The sequence below is a fragment of the Poecilia latipinna genome, unplaced genomic scaffold (assembly GCF_001443285.1).
Source record: "Poecilia latipinna isolate Pla-1442-1.1 unplaced genomic scaffold, P_latipinna-1.0 Scaffold684, whole genome shotgun sequence".
Classification (NCBI taxonomy): Eukaryota; Metazoa; Chordata; class Actinopteri; order Cyprinodontiformes; family Poeciliidae; genus Poecilia; species Poecilia latipinna.
Genome location: NW_015113300.1, coordinates 5,604 through 19,920, shown reverse-complemented (window position 1 = coordinate 19,920; position 14,317 = coordinate 5,604). Strand labels below are relative to the sequence as shown.

General features: G+C 38.7%; 1 protein-coding gene across 1 annotated transcript; it reads left to right on the top strand.

Annotated features, from left to right (window-relative positions):
• The first annotated feature begins 4,560 nt into the window (after nucleotides 1-4,560).
• On the top strand, nucleotides 4,561-14,092 carry LOC106954829 (von Willebrand factor A domain-containing protein 1-like). Its single transcript, XM_015044624.1, has 5 exons — nucleotides 4,561-4,831; nucleotides 9,825-10,364; nucleotides 10,796-11,074; nucleotides 12,006-12,281; nucleotides 13,456-14,092. The coding sequence occupies exons 1-5, from the start codon at nucleotides 4,747-4,749 to the stop codon at nucleotides 13,755-13,757; spliced, it is 1,482 nt and encodes a 493-aa protein (XP_014900110.1). The 5' UTR covers nucleotides 4,561-4,746; the 3' UTR covers nucleotides 13,758-14,092.
• Nucleotides 14,093-14,317: the final 225 nt, after the last annotated feature.

The following is a 14,317-nucleotide window of genomic DNA, read 5'->3' as shown; positions in this document are numbered from 1 at the left end:
GAGTCAATTTCTGAACATGAACAAGAAGGAAATAATCAAAAAATGAATCAAAATTAACAATTATGCTTCATTAAAAAAAATCTTAACCAAATAAATACAAGACACTTTTATGAGGTTAGCCTGTAGATCTAAGTGAAAACAGAAACATGGAGTGATGGAATAGTAATCTTGAAAAAAATATAATCTAGATCACGTTTATTTAAATTAATCAACTAAATAAATGAGGCCACTGAATGACAAGCAGTGGCATCTCAATGCTGATTAGCTGAGATTAAATCTGATTAATTGATTGGTTTCTGCTCAAACTGGACCTTTTCCTCTTTGCCAGCTCTTACACATTGACTTAAAGAAAGCATCTCTGAAGCCTTTTCCCACCTGGAGCTGAAGAAAGTGTAATTTAGTAGCATCATATTGATCTTTTTTGTTGTTTTATGGGTAAATTTGAGGTTTTTCTTCACAGCCTTTCCTCACATCATTGATATGTGTCAGAGTATCTGTGCGATATGAGATTTAAAAACGCTCAACCTGCTTATCTACATCTGCAGGTAGCTAATGGACTTCCCCTCTGTGATCAGTCAGCTGGGGATTGAAAAAGTGTTGATTATAAACACAGCAAAGAGTGAGACAGTCATTACCAAGCGCTCTGTGAACCTCAGACACTTTCGTCTTTCAGGCGTTGGGCTGAAATTCAGAGGCAGTCCACTAAAAAACTGATGATGCCTGAAGGAACATCTGACCGTTTCACATCATTTAGTTTATGTGTTTTCACATTAGCATCCAAAATACTTTAAATTTGAGCCACATTTTCTCGCAGTTAAAGGCTAATGAATTTTTTGTCGTTCAGGTAGAAAGTCATTTCTTAAGACGACAGCTGTTGAGGGACTCTTTCTCCATCAAAATACGGTTACAGATGATGTTGATTTGTGTTCATATAAGACAGAAATTAGATTAAAGTTTTATGGTACAACAGATTTTCTGTAAAAGGAAAAGCACACATCAATCTGGGTATTTATGACCCATCAGAGCCCAACAAGAATCCAACCAGTGGTTTCTGGATGTAAGTCAACAACAAAGCAATTGTCTTTTCCATCAGCCATTATACTGCAGTAAAACCAGCTGACCAAACATGGTTGAAGAAACTTGCTTTGCTAGGTAACGGAGCACTGTGACAATCGGGAGGTTTTTGAAACGACTTGTTTTCCACACACCAAAAAAACATTAACTTCTTGCCAAAAATGTCTGGGTGTTTCTTTTTCTTATATTTTTAGCGTTTTAGAAGCAGTTGAGACCCAAAGACACCCAAAAAGAAATAAAAGCATGCAAAATGTTAATTTTCCATAATAGCCCCCTTTAGACACAATTTAAATAGCAAGATAACAATGTCGAAACACAAAAGAAAAGCTCAACTTAAGGTAAAAAAGAAAAAGAAACAAAAAAAGGAAAGTTATTTTAATCTTGAGAAATTTTTAAAAAGATCAGTTGAATAAGATGGGCTTCACTGGGGTTGCTAGGTAACCGGCTGGGCTTCACTGGAGTTGCTAGGTAACCGGCTGGGCTTCACTGGGGTTGCTAGGATCAGTGCTTACTGATTAGTAACATTATATTTGGAAGGTTTTTAAAACAACTGATTTTCCTGATACAAAAATATTAAGGCCCTGTTTACACGACAACAGTTTTGGGTGAAAACGGAAGAGTTTTGTTGCATTTCTGACAACGGCACAGATTGAAAACGGGTTCCAGAGTGCGATGTTTCTGAAACGTACCGGTGTCCGTTGTCTTGTAAACAGGGTAAATGGATCTATTGTGTCAGAGAATCCCTAGCTCATGATGCAAAGCATAGCTGCTTCCTACAATCTACAGAAGAAGAAGAAACTACTGACAATGCTGGTGTTACTACATTTCGTGTTTCCCATCAGATACGGTTCCCTCAGCGTCTCTTCACCGCTCCGCACCGCCCAGGTGGCAAAATACACGGCTGCTTGTTCAGCAATCATAACAAGAACTTGCTTGTTAAGCGCTCTTATCCAGAGAACTACGGACACCGTGAAAGCTCAAACAACGTGTTTCAGCAAAGTTATCCCACTTTTTTCCGACTGCGCCCTAATCAGACGCACATGGTGCGTGTTTTCCCCCAATATCTGGGAGAACGGTACATGATGGGGAAACGCGAATCGACGTGCTTTCAAGTAGAACTTCTTTAAAAAAAACAAAAAAAAAAAAAAACACATGCGCACTTAGTTTAAAAAAACCTAGCTCCAACTAGTGGCATGTCACACATTTTCGATGTGTAACGTTACTGTGTAAACAAAGATTGTAATTAGAACGTCTTCATGTAAATGATCCAACAAAAACAGAATAAAAATTCCATTTTCGTTGGATCATTGTCGTGCAAACAGGGCCTAACTTACTGCCAAAAGAACCACAGTGTGTTTTGATTTTAAGGAGTTGAGCTATTTTTAGAAGCGTTGAGTCCTAAATGGAAGTTAAAAAAATAGGAAAATATGTACTTTCCATAATAAATCCCCTTTAAAAGTACATCCAAAACCATCCATGTGTTAAAGCTCATAAAAACATGTGCATGTTGTGTAAATGTGCATGTTTGTCTGTAAACTGAAATTCTCCTGCATAGGGACATTCCAGGCCTCCTGCTCTCACAGCTCTGGAGATGCTGCAGGTCCGGACACGCACCAGATGCCGGATGAGAACAGAGGATGAATGTTGCTGTCCTGACTAATTTCCTTTCTAATCTCGACTTGTAATGATTCCTATCGATCCCTTAAGTTAAACTTTAAGAACTGAGCGTCATAAGAGCAGCTCAGATGAGCTGCATATTGTCAAAGTTCCTGGTGAGATCCTTACATTTAAAACAGGTGCAGCAAGAGAAAGATGGCAGCACATTCATCTAAAGTAAATAAGTTGACGCAATCATCAACACTTTGCTAATAAAACGGATGTTTAACAACATTTTTGTCCACAACAACACAGTGATTTCTTTATGAAGAGGCAGGAGTGTTGGGACCGAATCACACTTGACTTTTTACTCACAGTTGACCTTCATGAAGCTGCTTGAACTCACTTATCTCTCACATACAAACAAACCTTTTAAAGTTTTCTGCAGAGCCATAAAAAACTGTAATTTCTGGTGAGGAAATTACTCCCATTTATTGGTGAGTAAAGTGGCTAAAATTACACTCGAGCCTATCACTTCAGATGCAAATAACTGTTTAAGGGTTTCTGTTGACATTTTGTTTGGCGTGAGAGTGAACGCCATGCTAAGACACCTGTATGAGCTATTCAGAAAGACGATTGAATCTTTAAATTAGTCTGGGGAGGAATTAAAAAAATATATAGTTTAAAAGAAGAGAACAATTAAAACAACAATCAACATGTCCAAGACTGGCTAATGTTTGCACAGCTGAAGGAAATCATTTGTGAGTTTAAATGCAGTTTTCAGTAAATTTTCTGCTTTATGTTTTGTTTCTTGGACTCTATTTCTTCATTTCGTGCTGCCTGGTTTTGATCCACCAAGTGAAAATCTTTGTTAGTTTCCTCAGTCTTAAGATTTTTACCTGCTTAATGCTTGCTGGGTTTTGGTGCTGGTGTCAATGTATCACAGCGACAAGCAGCCAGGAACACAGCTAAACAGAATAAACACAAATAAAACATGAATATGAAGTCATTCACATAATGAGCTGAAACGTTTTGCACGTTGAGGATGACCAAGTGCTTAAAGTTAAACCCACACAGTGAAGGAGGCAGCATCATGATGTGGGAGTATTTTCCTTTAACAGGGCAGTGAATCTTCAGGTTGTTCTGTTCCAGGAGAGAAACATCCACCTGACACCTGCTTGTTCTGTAGATCTACATCTCTTTGAAAACATTTGGCCAAAGAAGTTTTACATAAATGGATGTTAGTACCGAAGGGTGAAGCTGCTGGTTATGATGCAGCTGCTGATATTTGAAGATTTGCGATGTTTTGCAAAATGCTCAGGTTTTCAGTATGTCTGTATATGACAGTGTCTAATTAATCTATAAAATACTTTTCAAATTGAATTAGTTTGTTTACAATTTAAATTCATTTTACATTCATTGTTGATTGCTGACAATATTTTCAGGCACAGAAACACAAACTATAAGTTAATAATTGATGCTTTCGTCTGAGTCGACCGTTCAACTTCATATCAGGAACAGGGAGGCGGTTTGAAGCCATCCTCAGCAGGTCTGAGAAAACCTTCTTTTGATTTAAGTTATTTGTGGAGCCCTATAACGCTGTCTGTCTTTTTCACTTTTTTTTTTACTACTGAGGCTCAAGTTTATGGCCAAAAAATAATCTAGTTCAAGGATTTTTTCTTTTTTCTTTTTAAAGATAAAATGTTGTGCTGTGTCTCAGATTCCTGTGGAAATTACTCCCTCAGACTTTTAATCGTTACCCTTCAACCCTGGAGCTCATCTGCTCAGAAATGAGCGCCATGACCTTTGGATTAAAGCAAACCGGAGCGCAGAAGGAGGCGGAGAATAATCCCGTTTTGTTTCCGGGACCTGCGAATGTGGGAGGAGTGAGCCGGGAGGTGAGCTTCAGTCATTAAGAGTGAAAGAGATGAAGCACTAAAGTGTCTGCAGTGCAAAAATGAGCAGAAGAAGGTCAGGTGACAAAGCTGCATGATAATTAAATACAGAACCGTCTGTGAGCGACGGTCCTAATCAAAGTCCCGACTGCTTTTAGTAGTTTTCGTGGGGGGGAAAAAAATGAAAAGCTTTTTGCCGCGCTGTATTTTTATCTTCGCGATGCTGCAGCAGAGCATCAGGCAGACGGCTGCTTCACCGGACACAGGTGAGTATCCGAAACTGGAGATTTAAAAAAAAAAAAAAAAAACCTGAGATGGAAAAGCAAGCCTGCGATGATGCGGCCCGATGGCCTGCAGAGAGCATCCTGCATAAATATCCAGGTGGAAAAGTCGCTCTCTTATCTTTTACTGTGCATAATTTAAAAACGGGGTTATTTTCAGTGCAGCCTTGGCTGAAAGGGAGAGGAGGAAAAGGGAGAGAAGCAATGTCATCCCTCCAGAGATGAGATTGCTTCCTTTCCTTTTCCTTTTCCTGGAAAAGGAAACTAACCAGGCAGCCAGAGATACAGGGTAATAGTTCAGAGCAAAGCAGATGTGTTAGAATGGTCTAGTCAAAGCCCAAACCTTCTTCCATAAGAGAATCTGTGGCTTATTATCTCATTAAGCTGGAGCTACAATCACATTCAGTAAATTGGTTCCAATAGGTTTGTTTGTGACATTAAAGGTACATTTTGGAAATAACAACCATATTTAAGCAGGTATTATTCATATCTTTAATCAAACCCACTATTCGTATTGGTCTGATGTAACATGCTAACCTTAAATGTCCTGCTTTCATTGGCTGTAAGTGAAAAATAACAGAAATAAAGACTTGAACACATTATTTTCAGTAATTTTCTAATTGATTGAATACAACTGGACTTTGCAAAAAGAATGAACAAAATGTAGAAAAAAATACAGTTATGTAGAAAAAAATACAGTTTTAGTTGCAGTGAAAGATGTTTATGCAAAATTTTAACACCACACTTTTCAGAATTCTATTTGCATAAAAATAAATAATATTACTTTATTTCAACCAACACAAACTATGTGTTGGTTGATTTTGGTTTACAACATAAAGGAGTTTGTGGTTGGAATGTGACAAAATGTGAAGAAATTTTAAAAGTTTTCTATAAATCCTAAATATTAAAAGTTTACTATACTGATCAACTGAATTAGGAGACATTATAAAATGTTTCTCAGCTTAGCTAAACAAGCTAAAGTTTAAAAACTTGGAAGACAAGAGATCATTGAGCAAGAGAAATATTTAAAGGCTAAAGACAAGTCTCCACTGAACTTTGCATGTAATGCTGGTTAAAAATCACCAACCTTTATGAAACAGATCATTTCATCACCGTCTGGTTTGGGCAAGTTTTTACTTGGACGGTGCTGACTCAGAGCTCTAATGTTGTGCTTCACTTCATAAGTGCTAAACGGGCATTTAATTAAGGAGAACACTTTGTGATCTAATCAGTGAAATTATCTGTAATAATTATAATTACCAGAAGTCACTGCAGGATATCTCAGATGGAGAACATATTTAAAGTACTTTTAGCTGAAGTGCTTTTTACAGTCACATTCTAGACCTAAAAATCTTTGCTGTTTTTTCATAACTGTTGTTTATTATATCTCTTTTAAATATTATGATTTTGTAGTATTAATATGTATTAGTTAAAGCTCAGACAAAGCAAGGCAGATGTATAGAAAGGGGCAGTATCATGATAAGTCGACCTTTATGTCATGTTCTCATGTCATTCCCTCATCAGAAACATACCTGGAGGGCTACCATGATTCATGCATGCTTGACAAATCCTTTAATCTCCATGACAACCATTCACCTGTGCAAAATGTCTGATTGGACCAGCATCATCTTCACGACAAAGCTCCTCCTTAGTTTCCAAGCCTCTGAGTTTCCCCTCACTCCTTCAGACTAGCCAGCAGCAATTAGCACATCTGCTGAACTCATTATAGGAGCTACTTCTCAGTGCAACACTGGTTAAAAAAAGAAAAAGAAAAAGAAAGAGCAGGAGTTTTTAAGAGACAGACGCCCAATTTCAAGGCGTTAAATCATATTTAATATACATAACATTTTTATAACAACTGAAGGAAACATAGTTACTTGATTGTGTTATAAAATGCCACCATGTGCCTGGAAAACACATCACTGCCCCTTTACACCATAAAGCGTGATTATAATCAAAAGTATTTGTATTATTCAACTTTAAAACGTTTGGGATTTTTAGAATAAAACAATTGGACCACTGCCTTCTCCCTTGACCTTTGTGGATAGTAGGTTGTGTTTTTACATCTACATATTAACCTACAAGTAAGATCTACTGCTGTGTTTTTGTTTTTGACCAGGCCAGGATCATTTCATTTTATTTCTGTCCAAGCAACAAGGCTGCAAGTCTGCAGAAAAACATATATTCTGATGCAAATCTGCTAGATATGAATGTTAATAGGAGTGGAGGGAGGCACGTTTACTCTTAGAGATGCTATATTTAATTTACATAAAAAACTACGATGGGCTTGGAGAGTTCCAGCCTGAAAGTAGTTTGTCTCAGAACCTTACATTTCTTCCACATGAAATGAATAGACTACATTGTTAATTTGTGCTTTCTTACCTTCTGCAAGGTGAGAAGTTGGAGGTGAAGTTAGTCTAAGATGGACAGGATGGTTTAGCATCTGTGTGTTTGATCTCAGTGCATTTTGAGCGAATGCTCTGTGAGCTTCACAGGATCATTAACATATTTTTCATTCATCTTTGCTGCTGTCCTCTGTGGCAGATGGCCCTGGCACCAGATGAGGCCGGCTCTCCGGCAGATGACATCCTCACATCGCTCAGACATGAACTCATTCACCTGAACATTTCTGCAGAGGAATGCAAAGAGCAGAAAATTCCTCTGCGTGCATTTTAACCAAGAAACGGGATGCATGCGATGTGTTGTCTCTGTACTTCCACTGAGGTTTCCCTTCACTAAGCCCGTTTTAATTTTTCTCCTGATGTTTCAAAAGACAGTTTATTCAGATTGATGTTGAACTGATAATTTATGGAGTTAAAACTTCCAGTCTGTTTTAAAACACTTTTTTTTTTCCGTGAGTGGCCTGTCTTTTTATGTAGTGCTTTGTCAAGTCAGAGGACTCTGAAGCACTTCACACTTCATTCACACACTAAGGTACATTGTAGCCACAGCTGCCAGGAGCAGACTGACAGAAATCAGGCTCATTGATTATCAAAATAAAATCAGTTTCTTTAGTCAGTAGTAAAGTTAATTGAATCCGAAGCATAAATTAAACCTTTTCTGGAGAATTTGAAATGCTTTTAAAGAAGAAAGGAAAATTTATTTCAGTGTTTGGATATTTCTCAAAATGAATAAACATAAAATAAGTTTACTAAAGATAATGGGGAGGCATATTACATGTGATAACAAAGCTTACATGTCTACCTACAGCTATGAAAATAGCTTTAGCTGGTTTATTGGATGATTTGATTCTGTTTGAAATGTACAAGATCATTATCACCCGGGATTTAAAAATACACTAAAATGTCATGAGATCTGGTTTAATTTCACTTGAAATAAGTATAGTGTATATAGTATATAGTACAGTAAGGCACAGTAGATCTATGCCCAAAATAGTTTATACAGCTGTAGATTTGAATACAGTATGTAAACATCTGGTTTCAACTGTATGAGTCTGAATTGATTTGAGAAAATGTACTAAATACAACAAAATATGACTTTTACTAAGAAAATCCAGTGCTGTGACTTAATGATGGGCTGAGACAGAGAAACCTGGATCTCTATTAAAATCTCACAAAACTGTTATTTGCTGCATAAAAGTCCCTGCCAGGCATTTCTCCCCCTCGATATTTAACTAGTTTCTCTCCACTTTTATGTGATAAATTGACTTTTCTAATCAAATCCCTTGCTTCCTCATTACAGGAGCAAAATTTTGCTTGTAGCAACATTAAATTCAAATTAACTCCAGTATTTTCTGATGTGTTGATAATCGTGGCTCATATTCCTGTTGATGCATCTCATTGTTATATGAATCCCTCCTTGGGGACCGTAACTGCACCTCTGAAAGTAATAAGATCAGCCATTATTCTGATGCTAAATCTGTTCAGTTTCTTATATATATATAATTGTAATGCTATATTTTATTATTCCAGCTAGTGTGTGGTATAATGAGGAGGAACGACACCTCATTAGTCGCCACTTTAAAAAAAATTATTTCCATGTAGCGTAAACAGGAAGTGATTGCATCTTCATCCAGCTTTTACAGTTCAGTGTGTTGTTGCTTCTTCAAAGCTGATATTCCTTATACTTTTAGACAGATTGAAAAATAATAGTAGGTCTGTCCCATTTTGATTCAAACCAAAATAACTATTGGATAAATTATCCTAATCTTGGTTCAGTCGTCTTCTGACTCAGCTTGCTGTGAGTTTAATTCATGTTGGAAAAATACATTTTCATCCTGTCAATAATGTTTTTTGGGGGGTCAAAAGTTACTAAAATATTAAATACATAAATATCAGTTTTGTAAGTTACTTTTAAAAAATAAACTTTTAATCAAAAATCTAATTTCACACATTTTTATACTTCCATTTTGGTCTCAGCTAAAAAAAACACCCAGTTGTTTTCTGGGCATCAAGTTAATGTTTGTTGGAGTTTGAAAAATGAACCATTTCAAAACTTTAGTTGCATTCCACAGGCACTGCACCGTTTCCTAGCAACCCCAGCCAACACAGCCCCGTTACCTAGCAACCCAAAGGGAACTCCAGAATGTTTGACCGGCTGGTTTGACCGCTGTATGCTCTGTTCAGTGGCTGCTGGAAAAGACAAGTGTTTTGTTGTTGATTTACCATCCAGAAGCCTCTTTCTGCATTCTTGTTGGTTGTTCAGAGCTTGTTTCTGCTTTTCAAAGATATATGGTTGTATAACTGTGTGTCTGTTGGCAGCCATTTTCACTTGTGAGTGTAAGGGTTGAGTTGGGCGGCGTGGCCAACAGACGTTTATTAGGATTTAAAGTGACAAGAGGCCCTGAAACAGCTCAAAATAGGCAGAACTGACCTGACTAAAGTATTATTACCTAACAATGAACTTGTGTAAAAAATGTAATTGACATTACATCCTAACCTGTTCAAGGAAGCATAATAGGATAGCTTTAAGTCTGACATGTTATTACATAAATGATTTTATTTTCTGTCCTCCTCAGAGTTGAACAGCTGTGAAGGGGACATTCTCCTGTTGCTGGACTCCTCTGGAAGCGTTACCACTTCTGAGTTTTCTAGCTTTTTGTCCTTCGCCGCCAGCCTCCTCCACCCGTTTACCCTGGGCCGGGGCCACGTCAGGGTGGCTCTGCTGCTGGTGGGCACCACCCCTCACCTGGAGTTCAGCCTGGACGTCCACAGCAACCAGGAGAGTCTACTGAGAGCCCTGCAGAGCGTCAACCAGCAGCAGGGAGACACCAACACGAAGGCCGCCATAGAGGTGGCGCAGCGGCTGCTGTCGGAGGCAGACGGGGACGTGCCCAAGGTGCTGCTGTGGCTGACGGATGGAGTTCAGACTGGAGACGTGGAGAAGGCGATGTCTGAGCTGAAGGCTCGGGGAGTTTATGTGTTAATTGTTTATACTATTCATGGCAACCACCAGGTGTTGCAGCGCGTGGCGACGCCTCCACTGGAGTCACACCTGTACTCTGTGGACATGGAAAGCATCGACATCATCACAGACGACCTGAGGGAGGCCATCATCAGTATGTGTGTGTGTGTGTGTGTGTGTGTTTTTAAATGTGTAATTAACTATAAATGATTAGCCAGGAAAAAAAAAAAAAAAAAAAAAAAAAAAACAGCCCCTCATCAGATGCTATTTGCTCCATACAGACGGTTATTTGGAGGTGTGACCAACATGGCCTGAATGGCTTCATTCACTTCTTTCCCTGCCATTACCAAAACTACAGGCAGACTCCAATTACAAAACAATGCAGAAAATAAACGTCATCGTTCAAAACTTCTCCTGTTTGCTGATTGAGAAATTCAACTTAATGGGAGAAATCCCAGGCCGAGCTGTGAAGAGAGATTAGAATCAAGCAAAACTGTGTAGAAAGGCAAAAGTCAGGCTAAAAAAATGATACATATGGTTAGAAAGTACATTCTATGGTCTTCACATCTTTTTTTTTATCTGTAGAAATCATTTGTGCAGAACGACTGAGCGTGGTTCGCTTGACTTCCCATAGTGCAGTGCTGCAGTGGCGTCCTGTTCTGGCTGCTGACAGCGGTCACTATGAGCTGAGCTATAAAGCTGTGGATGATCAACACTCTGGGAAAACCACGGTTCTCCCCAGCAGCTCCAGCCAGACAGAGTTAATCCAGCTGCAGCCCGACACGACGTACACGGCCTCCCTCCGGCCCGAGTCCAACCAGCGGCTGCACAGCACACTGTCTGTGCAGTTTACCACGCTTCCTGGTAAAAATCACATGTCCGCTTTTTATTATTTACACTTTCTTCTCCTTTACCAACCATAGAAAAGACAGAGGAGTAATGTGTTTTCTAAACTATATATTAGGTTTTTGCAATGTGAAACATACATGAATTATGGAATAATAAGAATATGTGTGTGCAGCAGATTACTGGACAAAGAAAAAACACACATAATGATATCAATAAAACAAAACAAACAACAAAACACCAATGCAACAAACAATTATGTAAAATCACCACATATGGTTCATAATGCCTGTCTATAAAGGCATGAGTGACACACTGAGACAGACTGTGCATTTGGATCAATCTCATACTGAATGAAATGGCTCAAAACCTGCTGCAAGAGACTGCATAATTTATTAATAAATTATTGTCTCCACATGGAGGATCTCATTATGTCCAGCTAACCACATTTTAAAAGGAGGCACTTTATCCGATTTCTACAATTTTAAGCTTATTTTTTTGGCTATTACCATTCCATCAACAAAACGCAGTGATTTGCTTAGAGATGCTGCAGTTCATAAATGAAGCAGAATATTAAAATAAAACAATACACTTCTATATTTTTGAAAACCAGTTGAAAGTGTCTCTCTTACACTAGTAGAGTTTGAGACAAGAGGTCATGAGTAAAGTCTTAATCACAACGTTTTCTGCATCGCTGTCTTTAAAAATGTTTTTCACACTCAATTTATCCCAATTTACACTTTAACTTTAGCATCCTGATGAAACTCTCTTGGTCACTCAAATTAAATAATTGACTTTGACTCTAATTAAGACAAATTTAGTCTAATTAAGAACTTTTGACCTAATTTGCATTTATTAAATTAACTGAAGTTACAGCGAACATCTTAACTCTAAATCAAGAGGTTGTTTTAAAATCAGCATGTCTTTTTTTTTTCATCATTACATTTAGATGTTTTAAGTCCAGCAGAGGTCACCTTGTCAGACCCTGGTCCCCGTCAGGTCCGTGTCAGCTGGGGCCCGCTGCAGCCGGACCGGGTGCAGCGATACACTCTGGAGTACGGAGCGATTCCAAGCGGTCGCGTTCACACTGTGGATGTAAGCAACCAGAAAAGCTCTGTGTTTCTGAGGAACCTGGAGCCAGGCACTCGGTACCTGATCACAGTGAGCGCTCTGCACCGGGATGGAAAAGAGAGAGCCATGTCTGTGAGAGCCTGCACTCAGGAAGGTTGGTGCATCAAGACCAGCTCCTGCTTCAATGTCAGTGTCGATTTATTTATATAGAAAACAACAAATGTTGTTTCAAAGAATAAAAATGGGTCTTGATTTAAAAGCAGTACGGACATGAGGAACACAAATTGAAAAACTCTGCTCACCTCTGACTTTTATCTTTAATCTAGGAATATATCAGGGTATTTTCACACCTGATATAGTCTGGTTCAACTGAGGATAATGTTGCAACATTTGTTACATGTTCAGCTGGTGTGGTTTCACTGTCACACTGCACTGTGTCAAATCAAACAAATTGAAAAAACTGTTCCCCTCCTCGCCTGTGGTGGCGCTGCACCAAGAACCAATAAATGAAATGACACAAAACCCTCCTAAAAAAAGATATCAGCATAACTTCCTTCTTCACAAAATGAAAACAAAATTGAAGTGTCGTCAGATTTCAGTGATGGAGAGTTTCTCTTCTGTCTTTGGTAAAATCCACAAGCCATTTCATTGTTCCGTTGATGCTAGACTCTTGCATTTGTTTTGGTTACATTTACCCAGCATGCCTTGAGGTACAGTCCGCTTCCTGCATCTGGACTGGTCTCCAATCCATTCAAACCGTGCCAGAGTTCATGTTAGTTGAACTGAGACGAAGGTTTTTAGGCGGACCAGAGTTTGTTTTTCTAGTCCATAACGGAGTTTGATTGCGAATTCACGTCTTCCCAAATAAACTGGACTTTCTATACAATCAAACCAGAGTTTGTTTAAAGCGGACTAAGCACTGCTGGTGTGAACGCACCCTATGAGAAAAAGGTTGGTTGAGCAAAGTGCTCTTACTAGAGTGTGGATGTTAAGAATGCAGAAATATGATGGAGTTAAGCTTTTTAAATGATAAAAGTAAGCAATACAATCTTAAAATAAATCCTAGAAGCCAGAACCAGAGACATGTGTTCTTATTCTTTAGTACTTGTTAAAAGACAAGCTGCTGAATTTTGGATGATTTGTAGGCAATGAAGAGACGATTTATAAGTTCTAGCCCGGGGTACAAAGCATTACACTAATCCAACCCATAGATAATAACAGAGTGACTCACAGTTAATTGTGGATTTTTGTCAGTTTTAAAGTGTTTTATTTATTTATTCCATGCATTACAGAAACTGATGTGTGTGTGTGTGTGTGTTTTCCTGCAGAAGCTCGGCCCGCCCTGACCGACCTCCGGCTGACCCTGACAGATCGGCAGGAAGGGAATGAGGTTCAAGCATCCTGGGAGACCAACACAGAAGGACTGAAAGGTTACTGGGTCAGCTGGGAGAGAAAAGGTTCCCAGAACTCCCAGTCAGAACGCTCCCCCTCCACCGCTTACCTTCCCCCTTCGCCGCCTTCAGTCCGACTTCCACACCTCGCTCCGAACAGCCGGGTGTGTGTGTCTCCAGTCTACAGCTCGGGTCGAGGAGATGGGATCTGCTGCACTGCCAAGACAAACAGCAGGTAGATGGCCTGACAGGATCCGTTCATCTAATTACTGCAATTATATTCACAAAGCGTCGGGTTCTTAATGGAGTCTCACTGTCTCTGTGGAGTATTCCAGAAAACTGGGGAGTCAAATCGAGTATCTTACAACACTGCAGATACATCCTAGTCTGTTATCTTATTTCCTGAGGTTCATTTTATTTGTGTACAGAAGATTTAGAGCAAAACTCAGTCATGAAAATATTTTAATATCAGTCCAAACTGTCTCTTGTTTGCACCATCACTTACTTCATGTAAATAAATGAAAACCTGGAACAAACACAAACCTTAAACTTGTGACATGTCTGTGATTTTAGCTATGATCTCCACTTCCTACATTTAGTTTGCTGCTCCAGTTTTCTTAGAATTGGTTTAAGAGAATTATTTCCTTAGTTTAATTCCTTGTCTAATTAGTAAAATTTTCTCTAAAAGATCCAATAAAAACACTTCTTCATAATCAAATGGAGCCAGTGTATATTAGGGCTAATGATTGATAAATTAATCCACATTTATGTAAAGCACATCACTTATGCTAACTTTATG